The sequence below is a fragment of the Belonocnema kinseyi genome, chromosome 8 (genome assembly GCF_010883055.1).
Source record: "Belonocnema kinseyi isolate 2016_QV_RU_SX_M_011 chromosome 8, B_treatae_v1, whole genome shotgun sequence".
NCBI lineage: Eukaryota > Metazoa > Arthropoda > Insecta > Hymenoptera > Cynipidae > Belonocnema > Belonocnema kinseyi.
Genome location: NC_046664.1, coordinates 36770271 through 36787776, shown reverse-complemented (window position 1 = coordinate 36787776; position 17506 = coordinate 36770271). Strand labels below are relative to the sequence as shown.

General features: G+C 25.1%; 1 protein-coding gene across 6 annotated transcripts in view; it reads left to right on the top strand.

Annotated features, from left to right (window-relative positions):
* Positions 1 to 3284: 3284 nt before the first annotated feature.
* The window catches only part of LOC117178084 (histone acetyltransferase KAT7), a 150335-nt gene continuing 136113 nt past the window's right edge, over positions 3285 to 17506 (top strand). For all 6 annotated transcript variants that reach the window (XM_033369319.1, XM_033369318.1, XM_033369317.1 and 3 more), the window contains exons 1-4: positions 3285 to 3495; positions 4327 to 4789; positions 12330 to 12569; positions 16746 to 17003. In XM_033369319.1, the coding sequence (XP_033225210.1) occupies positions 3478 to 3495; positions 4327 to 4789; positions 12330 to 12569; positions 16746 to 17003 (979 nt within the window). In that variant the 5' untranslated portion in view covers positions 3285 to 3477. The remainder of the gene's footprint in view (positions 3496 to 4326; positions 4790 to 12329; positions 12570 to 16745; positions 17004 to 17506) is intronic.

The window sequence follows — 17506 nt, the reverse complement described above, 5'->3', positions numbered from 1 at the left end:
TCAAAATTCATGAGAAAATTTCAATTTTATTTTGAAAAATTAATACTAAGAGAAAATTGAAAAAGTTTTAAAAATGATTCACAAATATTTTAAAGCTTCTAAAGATTTCAAAAAATGTTTTAAACAATATAGATTTTTGAGTATTTTGAAAAAAAAACAGATTTTTCTGAAGTTAAATTTCAAACGAGTTTTTACTCTCTTAGAATTTATTTAATAATTAGTAGAATTATTATACATTGCCTTAGTTTGTATGTAGGTTAATAAAAAGTATCTTAAAACGGATCCATTATCATAATTTTGATAAAAATTACCCCACCACCACTAAAAAGTTTCTTAAACAATTGATAGAACTTGGACTCTTCTACCGAGTTTTTAAATTTATCCGCCATTTGACGGCCATTTTTTGTGCATAAGTGACTACGTACGTCAGAGGGTCGATTCGGTTGTTAGATTTTGCATTATTTTATTACCTGCTCATAAATAAAGATATTGAATTTGATTATTCTAAGATGCTGCATTATTTAATTTGCAACAAAACAGTTAAAATATGGAAAGACATTTAAATAACCTAAATTCAAAATTTCAGGTTCGAAGTTCAGTTGACTTCCGCTATTGGCGGAATTCGCGAATTTGCCAGTTTGAACCTGAGTTTTCTGACGTCGAATTCGTTCCGTTGAGGTCTGTGGTTTGCGGTCAAAAGACGATGGGACTTTCGATATTTCTCAGTCGGATCAAGTAGGATTGTTATTTGGAAAAAGAGTGTTCAATATTTTTGAAACATTTGAAAAAAATCGTCACGGATTTGTGTTGTTTAAACCATTCTCGACGTTTGACAAATTCCAGGCTCGTCTCTATAGCAATGGTGGAGCGCGGCTTCGAGAGATCGGGAAGGTGTTTTCTATTGTGAATTTGTGGCGATAAAACTGTAACGTTTCGCATTATAGTAAGTAAATTCGCGAGTGACGTGACTGTGGAAAATATTTTTTTAGTTATTTCGGGCCTCTAATCATTGACGTGCCTCTGAATGTTTCTCAAATGTAACACATCAGTCCTTTGGCCGCGCGAAATCGAGAAAACATTTAAAAGTATAGTATTTTTGAGGCTGTATTTCCGACTGCTTTTCATCAACCTAGATTACATACAGCTTTCAACTTGTTTAAAGTTGTGAGTAGAAATGTGGTAAGGTCATAATACTTTTGTGGACATAATAAAGTTGCCAAATTTAGATAAATAAGGTTAACATTCTTAAATTATAAGATTCGTTAAATTTGATACACCAGACTCTCGGCTAAACCCCTCCATGGTTTACCGATTCTTAGAACTACTATTCCCCGCAGTTTCTCAGTTTAAGGGGTGCGGGGTGATTGCGACTCTCGCCTCGGAAGGGCGGCAGTGCGCGAGTACTCAGTCAAGTATATTGCGCAATATCATGCATTCCAATTGAACCTGGCGCTGTGCTTATGCCGAGAATGTAGTATAAATTGCATATTGACAAGGGCCAAGATGTTCTAGAAAAACCTAGGACCAACTTTTAAATATTTTTCGTTAAAAATGTACAAAATGAAAAAGAATAAAATAGATTGGAATTTTTTAATTTATCAGTTGAATTGATTAATCTGTGTATTACTCTAGTGGCAAATTTCGAAAATATTTAGCAATTCTACATTTTTTTCGGTATAAAGTCACAGTTTTAGCAAAATTGTTCAACAACATATAGACCCAGTACAGTTCATTTTTACTTCTATCGAATTTTTATCGATCACATTTTTTATTGATCACATTTTTGCAAATTCAAGTATTTAAATTTTAAGTAATAAAAATGGAACAATTTTAAATTGAATTTTCAAGATTTTGAAATTGAATACTTTAAAATTCTGCAAATTTATCACAAAAGGGGAAAACGTGTAATCTGAAAATCTTCCCTCTACGGTCTTAATTACGAAAGTAATTTTCAAACTTATTAATATGAAATAGTTGTATTTATGTATGATATAATAATTTTTCGAATAAAAATATTAATTAAAAAAAAAGAATAGTTGCATTTTTAGTTAAATAAATAATTCTTAAACAAAAAAGTAGAATAATTTGTTGCCGAAAAATACGAATTTTGTAAAAGTTAAATGTATTTTCTACTAAAAAAGACTAATTTTCAACAAAATAGTTGAATTTTTATTTAAAAAAAAAAAAACCATTTCAACCAAAAGTTAAATGAAATTAAAACAAAATGAATAAATTTTCAGCTACAGAAATGAAGTTTTAAACAACAAAATTCATTTGTGACAAAGTAGTTTATTTTCAACCAGGTAGTTGAAATTTTGACCAAAAAATAACACTTTAATAAAATAATTTAATTTTAAACAAAATAATTAAATTTGTAATCAAATACAAGACATCTCATCCAAAAATAATTGGATTTTCTTATTGGTTTCCATTGACTCATTTTGAATTTAAGCTAAAAAACGAAGAAAAAGGGGAAGTTTCTTGAAAACGAGAAGACAAAGATTTCTTCAAAAAAGGGGAAAGCGTGTTGTAAAGTCTGAAATACGAAAGTAATTTTCAAACTTATTAAGTTGTAAAAGTTGTATTTTAAACTAGAAAAAAATCATTTTTCGATAAAAAATATCAATTTTCAACCACAAATGGAATAGTTTCATTATTTCTCAAATAAATAATTCTTAAACAAAAATATATTTTCAACCAAAAATGTTACCAGATGTTACAGTTAAAGTTTTGGTTAAATAAATTAATATTCAACCAAAAATAAAACAAAATTTCATACAAAATAGTTAAATTTCCAACTACAGAAATGAATCTTAAAAAAAAATCTTTTTTGAGAAAGTAGTGTTTCTTTCAATTAATTACTTGAACTTTTGACCAAAAAAGAAGACTTTATAATAATGATAGTTGTATTTTCAACAAAATAATTAAATTTTCTACCAAATAGTAGAGTTTGGTAATATATTAAAATTATTTAGGAATTTTACATTAATAATTAAAATAATAATCTTTCATATTTTTGAAAACACCGATTAAAAATAAATTTGGTTGAATATTTGCTGGAAAATGAAAAGCGATACAATTTTCTTTAAAAAGAAATATTTCTTAAATAATAAGTGTGTTTGATAACTTTGTTTTGTAAATTTGGGAAAATATTTAAAATACGATAAATTCTGAATTTAAATTTTAAACGAGAGCGAGTTCTACTTTGTCGGTAAAACAGAAACCTATTAATTTAAGTAATCGGCGGAGTCGGAGAAGCGTTAAAATAACAAGATGGCGGCGAGTAAAGATTGGCGTTATGTCGGTTCGTAAATGTTACAGTGATTTTTGTTAAAAATAATGTGTTCCGCCTTTTTTAAAATGGAATTGCAGTGTTAAAAAATATCCAAATGTGGTTATTAAATGTGGTATTAGGAATTCCACTAAATATGAGAAAAGACGTGACATTTAACGCGAGACGAAGATAGCAAAACAAACATGACACCGAAACGAAAAGTAAGTCGTTACAATAAATGCTACAATTTTCATATTATTTCTGACAGTTTTCATTTGGTATTCTTCAATCTGTAAGTTTTGCAAAATCTGATGTATTTATAATATATGTATGTTTTTTAAAATAACTTTAATTTGAAATTCTAATTGTTTAAACCGTTTATGGAATATATTTTTGCAATTTTTCAATCTTAATGATCTCAGAATAATATGTAAGAAAAAAATACTTGTTTTCCAATAAACTAATTTTTAAATTCGTAGTTCTTAATAAAAATTCGTAAACGATTTTTATTCTAATTATTTAAGCAGTGTAAATTTATATAATAAATTCCATTTGACCCTTGCTTTTTTAATGAAAAATATTTTTTGCATGTTCGTTTTATTTAGATTACATTATTATTTATTATATAAAAAGGAGGTTAGGCTTATTTATTTTTTATGAATTTGTAGTGTATTTATCAATGGTAAAATCAGTAATGTTTGAAATGAAAGATAAGATTCAAGAATAAGAAGAATAAGAAACAAAACAAAAATATTGTACAGAATTTGTTCATACAAGTTACATTATTTAAAATTAGCTGCATGTATTGTTAATATAGTAAAAACTACCTTAGAGGAAGTTGCCTTATAGTAATAAAATAAAACGTTTAGTTTTTAAAATTGTCTCGAATTTGACATTAGATATTATTCTAAAGTAAGCATAACTCTTTCTTAATAAATATTCTCTTTTCGACATAAAGTTTTGTATATTTACTAACCATTTATTATGAAATGCAGCATTTACGCCCTATCATTTCTACTGTATTTAAAAAATAAATTAATATATATTTTCAGAGTGCAAGTTCTGAATCGACTTCGTCGACGAGTTCAGGGTCTTCATCATCAAGTTCGTCAACCTCAGGAAGTGAGTCGAGTTCATCCGATTCAGAAAACTCAAGTACTTCAGCAAATAGTCAAAAACCATCCGATACAGAGAAGGTGAAGAAAAAGGCGCCAGTGAATACAGCCCGACATGCTAAATCAAAAAACGAAACAAATAGTGCGCCACCTCCAGAAAATAGAACCAAGGAAAAAGCTTCTTCAAAGTCCCGACCGGTTGTTTATTCTTCGGAATCTGAAGAATCACCGAACAAAGCGAAATCTCTAAAAAGAAAACCACCTGCAAAACCAAAAGCTACCGCCACAGTTGCTCCAGTTGTGAAAACTCAAAGGCCCGTTGGCAAAGCCATTTCTGCCGTAATTCAACAGAAACAGGCTTCCAGCGCGAAAGCTATCAGTAAACTCAACAAATTTCCTGGTGAGATAATTTATTTTTGTATATCATTTCAATCAGGGTGCAGGTTGGCCGCTGGACCAGGAAATGACCTTGAATTTATTTTTTGACCGGGAGTTTTACAAATTTTTAGAAAAAAAAAAAAGAAAATACGTCCAACTTAGATTTCAACCGTTTTTAAATAATCACAGGGTGGCCGCTGAACCAGGAAACCAGGAATTTTACAAATTTGTAGAAGAAAAATTTTTCCACGTTCGATTTCAACAGATTTAAAATAATTAGTGGAATTGTTATGTTTTTCAATTATGCTATTATTTATCTTACAATTCGTAATTTAAAATTTTTTTACTTTTAAAATTTGTATTTCTAATCTTAGATTTTTAATTTAAAGAATTTTTAAATGCTTTCTTAAAGACTTGAATAAATAAAAAATAAAAGTCTTTGATGTTGAAAATTTTGGATAAAAAACATTTTTATTGAAAAAATAAATAAATTTTTTTAATTTATCTGAACTTAAAGTAATAAACAGTGAACAAAAACGATTTGAGAAAACGATATTAAACCATTTCAAAATTGAATAATTTTCAGATTTCAACGTCAAAATTTAAACGGTTTCAATTTGAAAGTCTTAGTCATTAAACGAATGTGAACGTGTGACTGAAAGTTTGTAAACTATTTTCAACTTTTAAAAAACTTCCTAATAATATATTCTTAATTAAAGGATTTTATTATATTTAAAATATTGTTTCAGTCTAAAATATTCAATTTTCAACCCATTCAATTTGAATTTTTTAATTAAAAAAGAGATTAATTATTTAATATTTAGCAATATTTGAATTTTTATTCAGGCAAGTAAATTGGAACCAAATATTTAAAAATAAAGAATCTTTAACTGAATTTTTTGACATAGTAAACCTGGAATCGTTAAAATTTTGAAAATCTTTAAACTTTGAACGTTACAATTTTCATTGTTGTGTTTGCAAAATGCTTAATTTGTAAGTGAAATTTTTCAATTTGAATGTATAATTTACAAATGAACATTTGTAGAAAAAATTTAAGTAATTTTAAGAGATATTTGGGATTTTTAAAAAGCGTAAAAATTATCATACAAATTTTAGAAGGTTTTCTTAAAATCTTCTAGAATATTTTTTGAAAAACTTTTTAAATATTCTCTTAAAATATTTTTTCGAAATGAAAAGTTATTTTTAATTTTTCTATGAATCTGAAGAAAATGTTTTCCTTCTTTTGAAGCCTTTCAAAATTCTTGAAAACAATCTCATTTTTTGTTTAAAAACTGCGAAAATCTACATTTTTTTATATTAGGCTATCATTTCAAGTCTTACATAAATTTTTTATGTTTTCAAAATTTCTAATTATCTCTTAAAATTACTGAAATTTCGCCTACAAATAATAAATGTTCAATTTTTATTTATACATCCAAATTGTAAAGAAATTTTTTAAAATTTGCAAGATTTTCTGAAAATTGTAGAAAAAATTCAATTCATTTTGACAGATATTTAGAAGTTCTGAAAACATTTCCAAAGTAATTTTAAATTTTAAACCAATTTAAAAAACTTCTAGATTTCTCAAAATTTTGAAACTTTCCAAGCATGTTTAAACTATTTAAAAAGAAAATAGTTGAATTTCTAATTTAAGAAGTATTCAGTTAAAAATTTTGCAATTTTTGAATCTTTGATGTTTCTAGCTTAAAATTCCTTAAAATTATATAATTTTGAAAATTTTAAAGTTCATTGATTGATTTTTCAATTTAGAGCATTGAAAATGATAACGTGGATTAATAGTTTTTTATGTTGAAAAATGTTAATACCTTCAATTTTATACCCGTAAATTATTGAGCATTTGAATACAATATTTTTTGATTAAAAACTTTTAAATTTCAATTTTAAAAGTTCAAAATTTAACAGTTCCACTTTGAGTGCTTTTATAAGCTCAGTTTTTATTACCTCAAGTAGAAAATTTTGTAGCTTTAGCGTTTCATTTTTTTAATTTCATTGGCCGTGAAAAGTATTTGCAAACCGGGAAAAAACTAGGAAATGGCCGGGAATTTATTTCGTCGATTTAAACAGCCATCAAAATTCAGTTTTAAAGACTTAAGCAATTAAAAATTAGAACTGTTTAAAATCGAAGATTTTTGATAACACACATTTTTAGTTGACCAACTGTGAATATGAATTAAATTATGATTTTTAAATTTGAATTGCACTCTAAAATTTCAAAAATAAATAATAATTGATTGTAAACAACGATTCGGCATCAGTTCACAATTTCAGAACTTCCTGATTTTACCGTCAAAAATTAAACTGTTTCAATTGGAAAATCTTAAGCAAATGTAAACGTCCTATTGAAACTTTATAAACTATTTTAATTTTAAAATAACTTTTAAATAATATATTTATGATTAAAGGCTTTTATTAAATTTCAGTCTAAAATATTCCATTTTTAAGCCACGTAATTTAAAATTTTTCGATTAAAAAAAAATACATTTACGTAATATTTAAAAATATCGGACTTTGCCTTTAAAATTAGTAATTATAATTAAAATACTCAAAACGGAACAAAAAAACTAAACTTTGAAAATTACAATTTTAAATGTTCTATTTAAAAAAATATAAGTTGTAAGTCAACTTCTTAAATTTTGATGTATATATAACAATTAAACACCTATTATTCTTGGAAAAAATATTCCATGGACCAATTTTAAAAGATATTTAGAAGTTGTGAAAAACTTTTAATAATATTTTTTAATTAAAAAAAAATTCGAAACAACATGTAGGTGTTTCAAGATCTTGAAATAGAAGTTCGAAGCATTTAAAGGATTTTAAAACTATTTAAAATAAAAATAATTCAACATAATTTAAACAGAGATTTTTCAATCTTTTACAAATTTATAGTTGGAACAAGAATGTATTCAAAATAATAACCGGGAATTTCAAAGTTTAACTAATTCCGAGCTAGCACTGCAAATTTTCGAGAAGGAACAAAATTTTAAAGTGAAATAGGAAATTTTGCCAAAGATTATAATTATTATAATTCTGAGTTGAAGCAGGAATTTTCAAATTTTAACCAATTCTGAATTGAAAATGATATTTATCCAAAAGAATTATAATTCTTCTTGGAACAGGGAATCTTAAAATTTAAATAAATTCCGAGCTGGAACAGGGAATTTTTTTATTAGAATAAATTCTAATTCTAAGTTGAAATGGGACATTTTTGAGAAAAATTAAAATTATTAATTGGAACAGGGATTTTACAAAAATTCGAATTCTTTTTGGAAACGGAAAATTTTCAAAAAGTATTAAATTCCGGATTTGAACAAGGAATTTTCAATTTTTAACCATTTCCGAGTCGGAACTGGAATTTATCCAGGGGAATAACAATTCTTAATGGAAAATTGAATTTTTCTCACAAAATTATTGTTCATTGTTAAAGTGAGGTATTTTCGAAAAAAAAATCAAATTATGAATTGGAACAGGGAATTTTTCCAAACAGTTCTAATTCTTACATTTAGTTGAAATGGAAAATTTTCGAAAAGAATTAAAGTTCTGGATTTGAATGGAAATTTTTTGAAAAGAATTAAAATTCCGCATTTAAATAAGGAATTTTCAATTTTTAACCAACTCTGAGCTGGAATTAGAATTTAAAATTGCTTAAAATGGTATAATTTTAAATATTTTTAAATTTACTGATTGACTCTTCAATTTAGAGCATTAAAATGGGGACGGCTGAATAATCCGGAATAATAAAATTGCCGAAAAATTAAAATATCGAATTGAAAAATTCCCGAAAATTGAAATTCGAGAATAATAAAATTCTCGAAAAATAAAAATACCGAATTTGAAAATTCCGGAATAATATAATTCTCGAATAATAAAATTTCCAGCAGTCAATAATATTAGCGAGATCCTAATTGTAAAATTCCCGAATTTAAACAATTTCAATTTTTTATAAATATGTTTTCTTGATTATAAATACAATAATGATTTAAAATTATATATTTTTAATGTTTAAAATTTTTTAAATTATTGCTTGAATTTAAAATAACAATAATTTTACATAAAATAATTTTAAATTCAAAAGTTTCAATTTGAGTGCTTTTATTTGCAGTTCAGTTCTTATTACTTCGAATCAAAATATTTTTGTAGATTTCAAGGCCTTAAAGAATTTTACCATTTTTTAAAAAGATTTGGAAGATTTAAAAAAATGTCAAAATTAATAACCCAAAATTTGTAAGTGGCTGCAAATTTTGTTCCGAATTTCGACATTATTATTTGGGCTTAAGTGATAATTTTAAAAATATGATCGATTTCAGACAGATTTGAAAATATTTTTGAAAATGTCACGAAGATTTTTAAAGTTTTCAAACAATTTCAAAGTCAGATTTTAAAACACTTTACAAAGATTCCAAGGATTTTAAACATTTCACCAAGGTTCCAATGTTTACCAAATATTTTACAAATATTTTAAAGTTCTCATACAGATTTCAAAAGATTTTGGAAGATTTCAAAGATTTTACAATTATTTCACAGATTTAGAAAAATTTCAAAAATAATTGCCCAAAATTTCTTAACAACCTAAATATCATTTTGAATTTCGACATCATCACTTCGGTTAAGTGCCAATTTGAAAAATATGGTCGAATTCTAAAAAAAAAAACTTTTAAGTATCATTTTTAATATTTCCAGAAAATAAAAAACTTCTCAATTTCTATTGATATTTGTTGTACAAAAAAAATAAACCTGGAAAAACTTGATTTATAGACCGGGAAATCTTGAAAATACCTTGAATTTCGCATCTAAGAATCGTTAGACAACCTGTATTGCATATCCCCTTTTTCCAAATTCCCCCTTTTCCCATTTCGTTTTTAAATACAATATTTAAATTATGTGAGTTATAATTGTCTGAAATTAGTAAATGTAGGTAAGAACTACAAAAACCATTTTTCGTTTTACATCTACAAAATTATTATATTCAAAAATAGAATATTCCTACACGAATAGTGAACACTTTTCTCTATTTTATAATGAACTTGATGTTTTAACATTGAAATTACAGAACAATTTTTAAGTGCTAAAAACTATTCTATTAAACATGAACACTTTAAAAAACTTGAAGCTGAAACATCTGAAAACATGTTACAAATGTGAAACCTAGAGACAAAGTTAGGTAATGAAAAATTTTAATATTCCAAGTTGATCAACTGCAAAGTTAAGTTTTCTAAATTGAGGAGTTTAAAGTCAAGCCTTGAAAATTGAGAAACTTGATTTTCAAATTTGTATAGTAGTGTTGAGCAATCTCAAATTTTATTTTTAATTTCAGGATTTAAGTAAAACTTTAAGGTCACTATATTTAGCAACATTTGTTACTGTTCAGACTTCGAACTTTAGAATTTGAATTGTTTCTTTAACAAAAATTGTTACTTTTAAGTGAAAGTGTTGAACATTGAAAAATTTAACAATTATTAATTTGAAACGACTTAAAATTAAACTAATTTAACTTGTAATTTAATTTTTCATATTTATGATTTTAAATTGATTAAAAATTATATAATTTTGAACATTAAACATATTAATCGATTCATTCTTCAATTTAGAGCATCGAAAATAATAGCGAGGATTTATATTTTTTCGCTAGAAATCTTTAAACTGTTCAATTTATAAAAGTTTAAAAATTAAAAATTTCCAGTTTGACGGCATTTAATTAAAAATTGTGCAATTCAAAAGTGATTATGAAAAATTTTAAACATAAAAATGGTTTATTAAAGAAATTTTATTTTTGTCTGACTTTTTTATGTTTCTGAGAATGGCTTTGGAACGCCCTGAGTATACCAAATTTAAAACTATAAATTCTTTCATAACAAATCATTAAAAAATCATTTTACATTACTTAAATACTATAAAATTTCTTGTAAAAAGATTGTTTATTATTTTTTTACATTTAAAAATAAATGTCTAATGATTCCCCTATTTTTCCCTTTTTTACTCTTTGATCCCTGTCATTGTGAAATTACTTTTTATAATTAAACTCATATTAAATCTTTAAGGTGGTCGCTGAATCGGGAATTTTTTGAGAAAGGGAAATGACACTGAATTTGTTTTTTGACTGAATTGTGATATCATTAGGTTAACAATGCGTCATTTTTAAATATTTTACTTCAAAATTTGTATATTTTCATTTTTAAGCGTGTTTTTTTAATTTAAAGAATTTCAACGTGCAGTATTGAAGACTTAAACAATTGAAAATTAAGAGCTTTTGAAGTTGAAAATTTTCGATGAAAAACATTTTCATTTTATCAACTGTAAATGTAAATAAATAAATTATTTTTAAAATGGGTTTATACTTTAAGTATTAAAAAGGGAACAACAATTGATTTGAAAAAACGATTCTAAATCCGTTCAAAATTTAAGAATTTCTAGATTATAACGTTAAAATTTAAATTGTTTTAATTCGAAAGTCTTAGTCAAACGTAAACGCCTGCGTGAAGCTTTATTAACTTTTTTAAACATAAAAATAGCTTCATAATAATATATTCTTAATGAAAGAATTTTATTAAGTTTAAAATCTTTTTTCAGCCTAAAACATTCCATTTTTGACCCATTCAATTTGAAATTTTTCAATTAAGAAAAAAAATATCTATTTAATATTTAGCAATATTTTACTGTTAATTTAAGGTGGTTAAATTGAAACCAAATATTTAAAATTGAACAATCTGAAATGGAATTGTTTGAAATAGAAAGCCTTGATTTAATTGTTCTTTTTGAGAAATGTATTTTTGCAATTGAAATGGTTGAATTTTGAGTTATAAATAACAATTGAACACTTATTATTTGTAGAAAAAATTTTTAATTATTAAAAGAATCAAAATAAAAAAATAAATTCTCTTAAGTTTCCTAGGAAAATTAAAAATGCATTTTCATTTTGAATAATTATTTTAAGATAGTATTTAAAAAGATTTCCAAATTTGTCAAACGAGAATCTGGAATATTTTTAAGACATTTTTTTTAATTTCTAAGATTTTCTAAAAATTGTAGGAAAAATTCGATAAATTTAATATCTTAAATATATTGCTGTTTAGCTGAATTTCATTTAAAACTGTTCTATTGAAAACTTTTATTACCTAACTTCCCTTTTATACGTGTAAATTATTAAGTATTTGAATATAACATTTTTTAATTTAAAAAATTTTAAACTTCAATTTTAAGAGTTCCACTGCGAGTTCTTTTATTTGTAGTTTATTTTTTATTACTTCAAATGTAAAAATTTCTAGTTTTAGAGTTAAATTTTTTAAAATTTATTGGTCGTGAAAAATGTTTGCGAATCGCGAATTTTTTCTTCGCTTTAAAACGGCCACCCTGAATATTGAATCAATTAATTTTTGATAATATTAAATATTATCTTTATAATATTTTGAATGCAACCGTTACAGCTTTCGTTGTTGATAACGCTTTCATTAATAATAATCAGTAATATTTATATCATATAAATATAATATATTTTCTTGAATTTTTAGAATTATATTCAAATATTTAATTTTACCTTCGAACAGCATCAACAGGAAAAGCTCCACCGGAAAAAAACTCAAAGGGAGCTTCAGAACCAGCTCAGAAAAAATTAAAAAAGAAAAGTATCTTCAGTCCCGAAAATAGTAGCGAAAGTGATACTGGAGCTCCGGCTAAATCTGCTGGATCTAAAACTACAAGCACTCCTGTGAAATCTCCAAAGCCTCAAAATACTAAATCGAAATCAGGAGTCCAAAAGCCTCGACCTCCAATAAATAACAGAGCAAGTCAGTATATACTTAATATTAATATTAACGAAATCTTAATTTCAGACTTCACACTCTTTTTCCCTTTTTCAAAAAATCCTCGTTTTTCCTTGTTTTCAAGAACATGTCCCTTTTTCTCGTTTTTCGCTTAAATGCGAACTGAATTAATAGAACCAATAAGAAAATCATTATATTTTTGGTTAACCGTTCTTTTTTTTATACTAAAAAGTAACTTTATAAAGGTTATACTTTTTTCTTGAAAATTATAATTTTTTGTTTTTGCAAATTCAGTTGTTTTGTAGAAAATTCGTCTTTTCTGTTAAATAATTTTTTTATATATGAAATTAAAATCTTTTTTGGTTGAAAGTTTAACTTCTTGGTTCAGGGTTGAACTACTTTATTCAAAATTCATTTTTTTTCTCTCGTTGAAGATTCATCATTTTCATTGAAAATTTGTGCTTTTGGTCGAAAATGTAACTATTTTCTTGAAAATTCGTTTTTTTTATTTCTGATAATTGAACTATTTGGTTTAAAACTATCTTCTTTTTTTATTTCAAATTAAAATCTTTCCGATTTTAAAGTTTAGCTACTTGTTTCAGAAATTAACTGCTTTATTCAAAATTCATTAATATTTTTTTTAATTTTTGAAGATTCACCATTTTAGTTGAAAATTCGTCTCTTTGGTTGAAAATTCATTTTTTCAGTTCAACTAATTGGTTCAGAGTTAAACTACTTTATTCAAAATTAATTTTTTTCTGCAAAGATTTATAATTTTAATTGAAAATTCGTCTCTGGTTGAAAAATGAACTGTTTTGTTAAAAAATATTGGCTCTTGTTGATAATTCATATTTTTAGGTTGCAAATTCAACTGTTTCTTAGAATATCAGCCTTTTTGGTTAAATGACATTGTATTTCATACAAAATTAAAATCTTTTTTGTTGAAAGTTCAACTATTTGGTTTCGAGTTGAAATACTTTGTTCAAAATTAATTTTTTCCGTTGAAAATTCATTATTGTCACTTGAAAATAAATTGTTTTGTTGAAAATTTATTTTTTGCGGAAAATTCATATTTTTCAGTTTCAAATTCAACTGTTTCGTAGATAATTCAAATATTTAGTTAGAAATTAACTTTATTTTAAATTCGCATTTTTCGGTCGAAAATGCCAGTATTTTATTTTAAATTAAATTGTTTGATAGAAAATTTGTTTTTTGAGTTGAACATTTAACTATTCTAGTTGAAAATTCAACTATTATTTTGAAAATTTCACAGTTCTGGGTTGAAAATTCAACTGTTTTTTTTCCACAAAATTCGTATTTCTGATTAAATTAAATTGTGTTTTATTTGAAATTAAAATCTTTTTGGGTTGAAATTTAAACTGCTTGGTTCAAATTTGAACCAATTTATTTAAAATTATTTTTTTTTTCGTTGAAGAGTTTTCATTTTGGTTAAAAATTCGTCTCTAGTTGAAAATTACAATTTTTGTTGAATTTTTTTTTGTCTTGAAAGTTATTGAAAAAATATTATTGAAAATACATTATATTTTTTTGAAAAAAATTGTTCTGTAAATTCAACTATTTAATTGGAAATTATCTTTTTTAATATTCACATTTTTTGCTCGTAAGTGCAAGAATTTATTTGAAAATTCATATTTTCGGGTTAAAAATTCAATTGTTTTATAGCAAAATCGGTTTTTTTTCGGGAAGAACATTAAACTATTTTAGATGAAAATTCAACAATTTTGTTAAAGTACTTGGTTCAGAGTTGAACCACTTTATTCAAAAAATTCTTTTTTGGAAATGTCTGGAGATTTACAATGCGTTATTCGAAAATCGTTTACTTTAAAAATTCTTCATTTGAAGTTGAAAATCTTTGTTAAAAAAACAGTATTATTTTATCAACTGTAAGTATAAATAAATGAGTAAATAATGTTTAAAATGGATCTTTACTTTAAGTTTTGAAGACTGATCAATAATTTATTTAATAAAACAATTGTTACTGTTTCAATTCGAATGTCTGAATCATTAACAAAATTTAACGAGTAAATTTATGCCAAATATTTAAAAGTAAACACTTTGAAACTTAATTGTTTTACATGGAATATTTTAATTTGTTAAAATTTCGAAAAGTTTTATACTTTCAACGTTAAAATTGTTATTATTCTATTTTTTTAAATGTTTAATTTGTAAACGAAATCGCTTAGTTTTTATGTATAAATAATAATTGAACACTTATTATTTGTAGAACAAATTTGAGCAATTTTAAGAGATATTTAGAAGTTTTGAAAAGATTCAAAATTTGTTTAAAACTTAATAGGATGTCAAGTAATTTAAACGAAGTGTGTGGAAATTTTGTTCAGCATTTTTTAAACATATTTTAAAATGAATATCATTTTTCCTATAATTTTTAGAAAATCCTGCAAATTTTTTTTTAAATCTTTAAAATCTTCCAGGGTCTTTTTTTAACAATTCTTACAAAACATCCAAATTTTTTGTTTGAAATCTCCAAAAATCTACGTTTTGTTTTAAATTAGGTTGTAGGTATTTGCACCGAAATTCTGGTACGAATCACATAATAAGTGTTCAATTGTTTTTTATAAATCCAAATTTGAAGGGAAATTTTTTTTTATTCGCAGGATTTTCTAGAAGTTGCAGGACAAATTCTATTATTTTAAAAAGTTATGCAGAAGTTCTGAAATAATTTCAAAAAAATTTTGATTTGAAAAAACTTTAAACTGCTTCTAGATTTCTCAATATTTTGAAATAAAATTTTGAAACTTTTCAAGGATGCTTAAACTATTCAAAATAAAAATAATTAGAGTATTGAAAATGTAAACGTGGATTTATATTTTTGGAACTTGATTTAAATCTTTGAACTCTATAATTTATGAATGTTCAAAGTTCAGAATTTTGCAGTTTATCTGTATTTTATTTTAAACTGTTCAATTGAAAAGTGTTAGTACCTACCAGTTTATACGTATAAGTGATTGAGCATTTGAATACACAATTTGAGAATTGAAAAACTTTTAAACTCAATTTTAAAAGTTTAAAATTCAAGAGTTGCACTTTGAATGCTTTAGTTTGGTGTTTATTTTTCGTTACTTTAAATGAAAAAATGTTTAGAATAGAGTTCGTTTCTATTTAAATTTTATTGGTCGGGAAAAATGTTTGCGAGTCGGGAAATGACCAGGATTTATTTTTTTTCGATTAAATAGGTCACGGTGTCATAAGTTTAGTTGAAAATTTATCTCTCTAGTTTGAAAATTTAACTACTATTTGGTTGAAATTTTCTTTTTTCAGTTTAATTATTTGGTTCAGAGTGAAAATAATTTATCCAAAATTGATTTTTTCGCTATAAAATTCATCATTTAAATTATTTTGTTAAAAATTCATATTTTTAGTTTGAAAATTCAACTTTTTAGTAGGAAATTCATCTTTTTAGTTGACTGACATTGTATTTTTTATAACATTATAACCGGTTTTGTTGTAAGTTCAGCTACTTGTTTCCGGGTTGAACTACTTTGTTAAAAATTAATTTTTTTGTTGAAGATTCATAATTCAGAGTTTTATTGAAAATTCAACTATTCTTTTTGGATTAGGAATTCAACAATTTGATAGCGAATTTAACTATTTGGTTGCCAATTAACTTTTTTAAATTAAAAATTCATATTTTCGGGTTAAAAATTTAATTCTTTTGTAGAAAATTAGTTTGTTTGCGTGAAAATTCATAATTTTTTTGAATGTGAATGTTTTTTATTATAAATTAAAATAGTTTTTGGTTGGAATATCAACTATTACACATATCGTTGAGATTTCATTTTTTTGGTTAGAAATTCAACTATTTAGTTAGCAGTTGAACTACGTTCAAAATTATTTCTGTTATTGAATATTTACCATGAATTTGAAGATTTACCTCTTCGGTTAAAAAAAACTGTTTGTTGAACATTGTTTTTTTTTCAGAAAATTAATCTTTTTAGTAGAAATTTCAACTATTTTGTTATAAATTTAACTATATCGTTGAAAATGTAATATATTTCTACTTGAAATCTTAGAAATTTGAAGGATACTTTAATTAGTTTTATATTTTAAAATTTTTTCCCCTATTTTTCCTGTCTTGAGAGGATTTTGGGCTGTGAAGTCTTCAAGTTAACAAAATTTGAAGGGAAAACCTGCAGCTGTTTCACTTAAAATTTGTTTCAGATGCTCCTCCAAAGCAATCGCTTAAATCGGACAGTTCAGTCAGTTCCAAAAGTTGTTCTGCAGGATCGGGAGGTTCCGGAACCTCTGGGACGAGCGACAGCAGTTCTGAATCCGAATCTTCGGAAAGCACCGCTAGTCCACCACCTCCAAAAAAGAAAGAGAGTCAGTTAAATTCATCTTCAAGTTCGAATCCTTCTCAAAAAAGACCCTCGGCTTCTGTAGCGGCTGTGAAACCTCAGAGAAATTCGAAAAGACAAGGTAATCTCTTTAAAAAGCTTACTGAAACTTTTTGTTTGACGATACAACTATTTTCCTACTCTATTTTGGAAAAAGTTACACTAACGCTACTATATTTCCTCAAATTTCTCGCTAACGTAACTTTTTTCCCCTCTAAACATATTTACACAATTCTTCCGCTACATTGTTTAAAATAACAATCGACATCTCAAAAAGCGGAATTATTAGGAATTATAAATGATTTCGTAAGATTTGAGATGATTCAAAAAGATTTCGAAAATTTTAAGAAATTTGTTACAGTGCCTGCAAATTTTCAAGATTTTTCAAGATTCCAAGATGCTGTACGGGAAATCAAAAGATTTAATGAATTTTATAGAATATAGTGTATTTTAAAATACTGCGAGGAATTCCATAGGGTTGCAGCAAAAGGGGGAGGGTCGGTAAGGCCGGTTTTTGGCCTAATTTATTTTTGGACCAAAAAATCTGAAAAAATCATGGTAGTATCTTATAAGTATCCCGAGTCG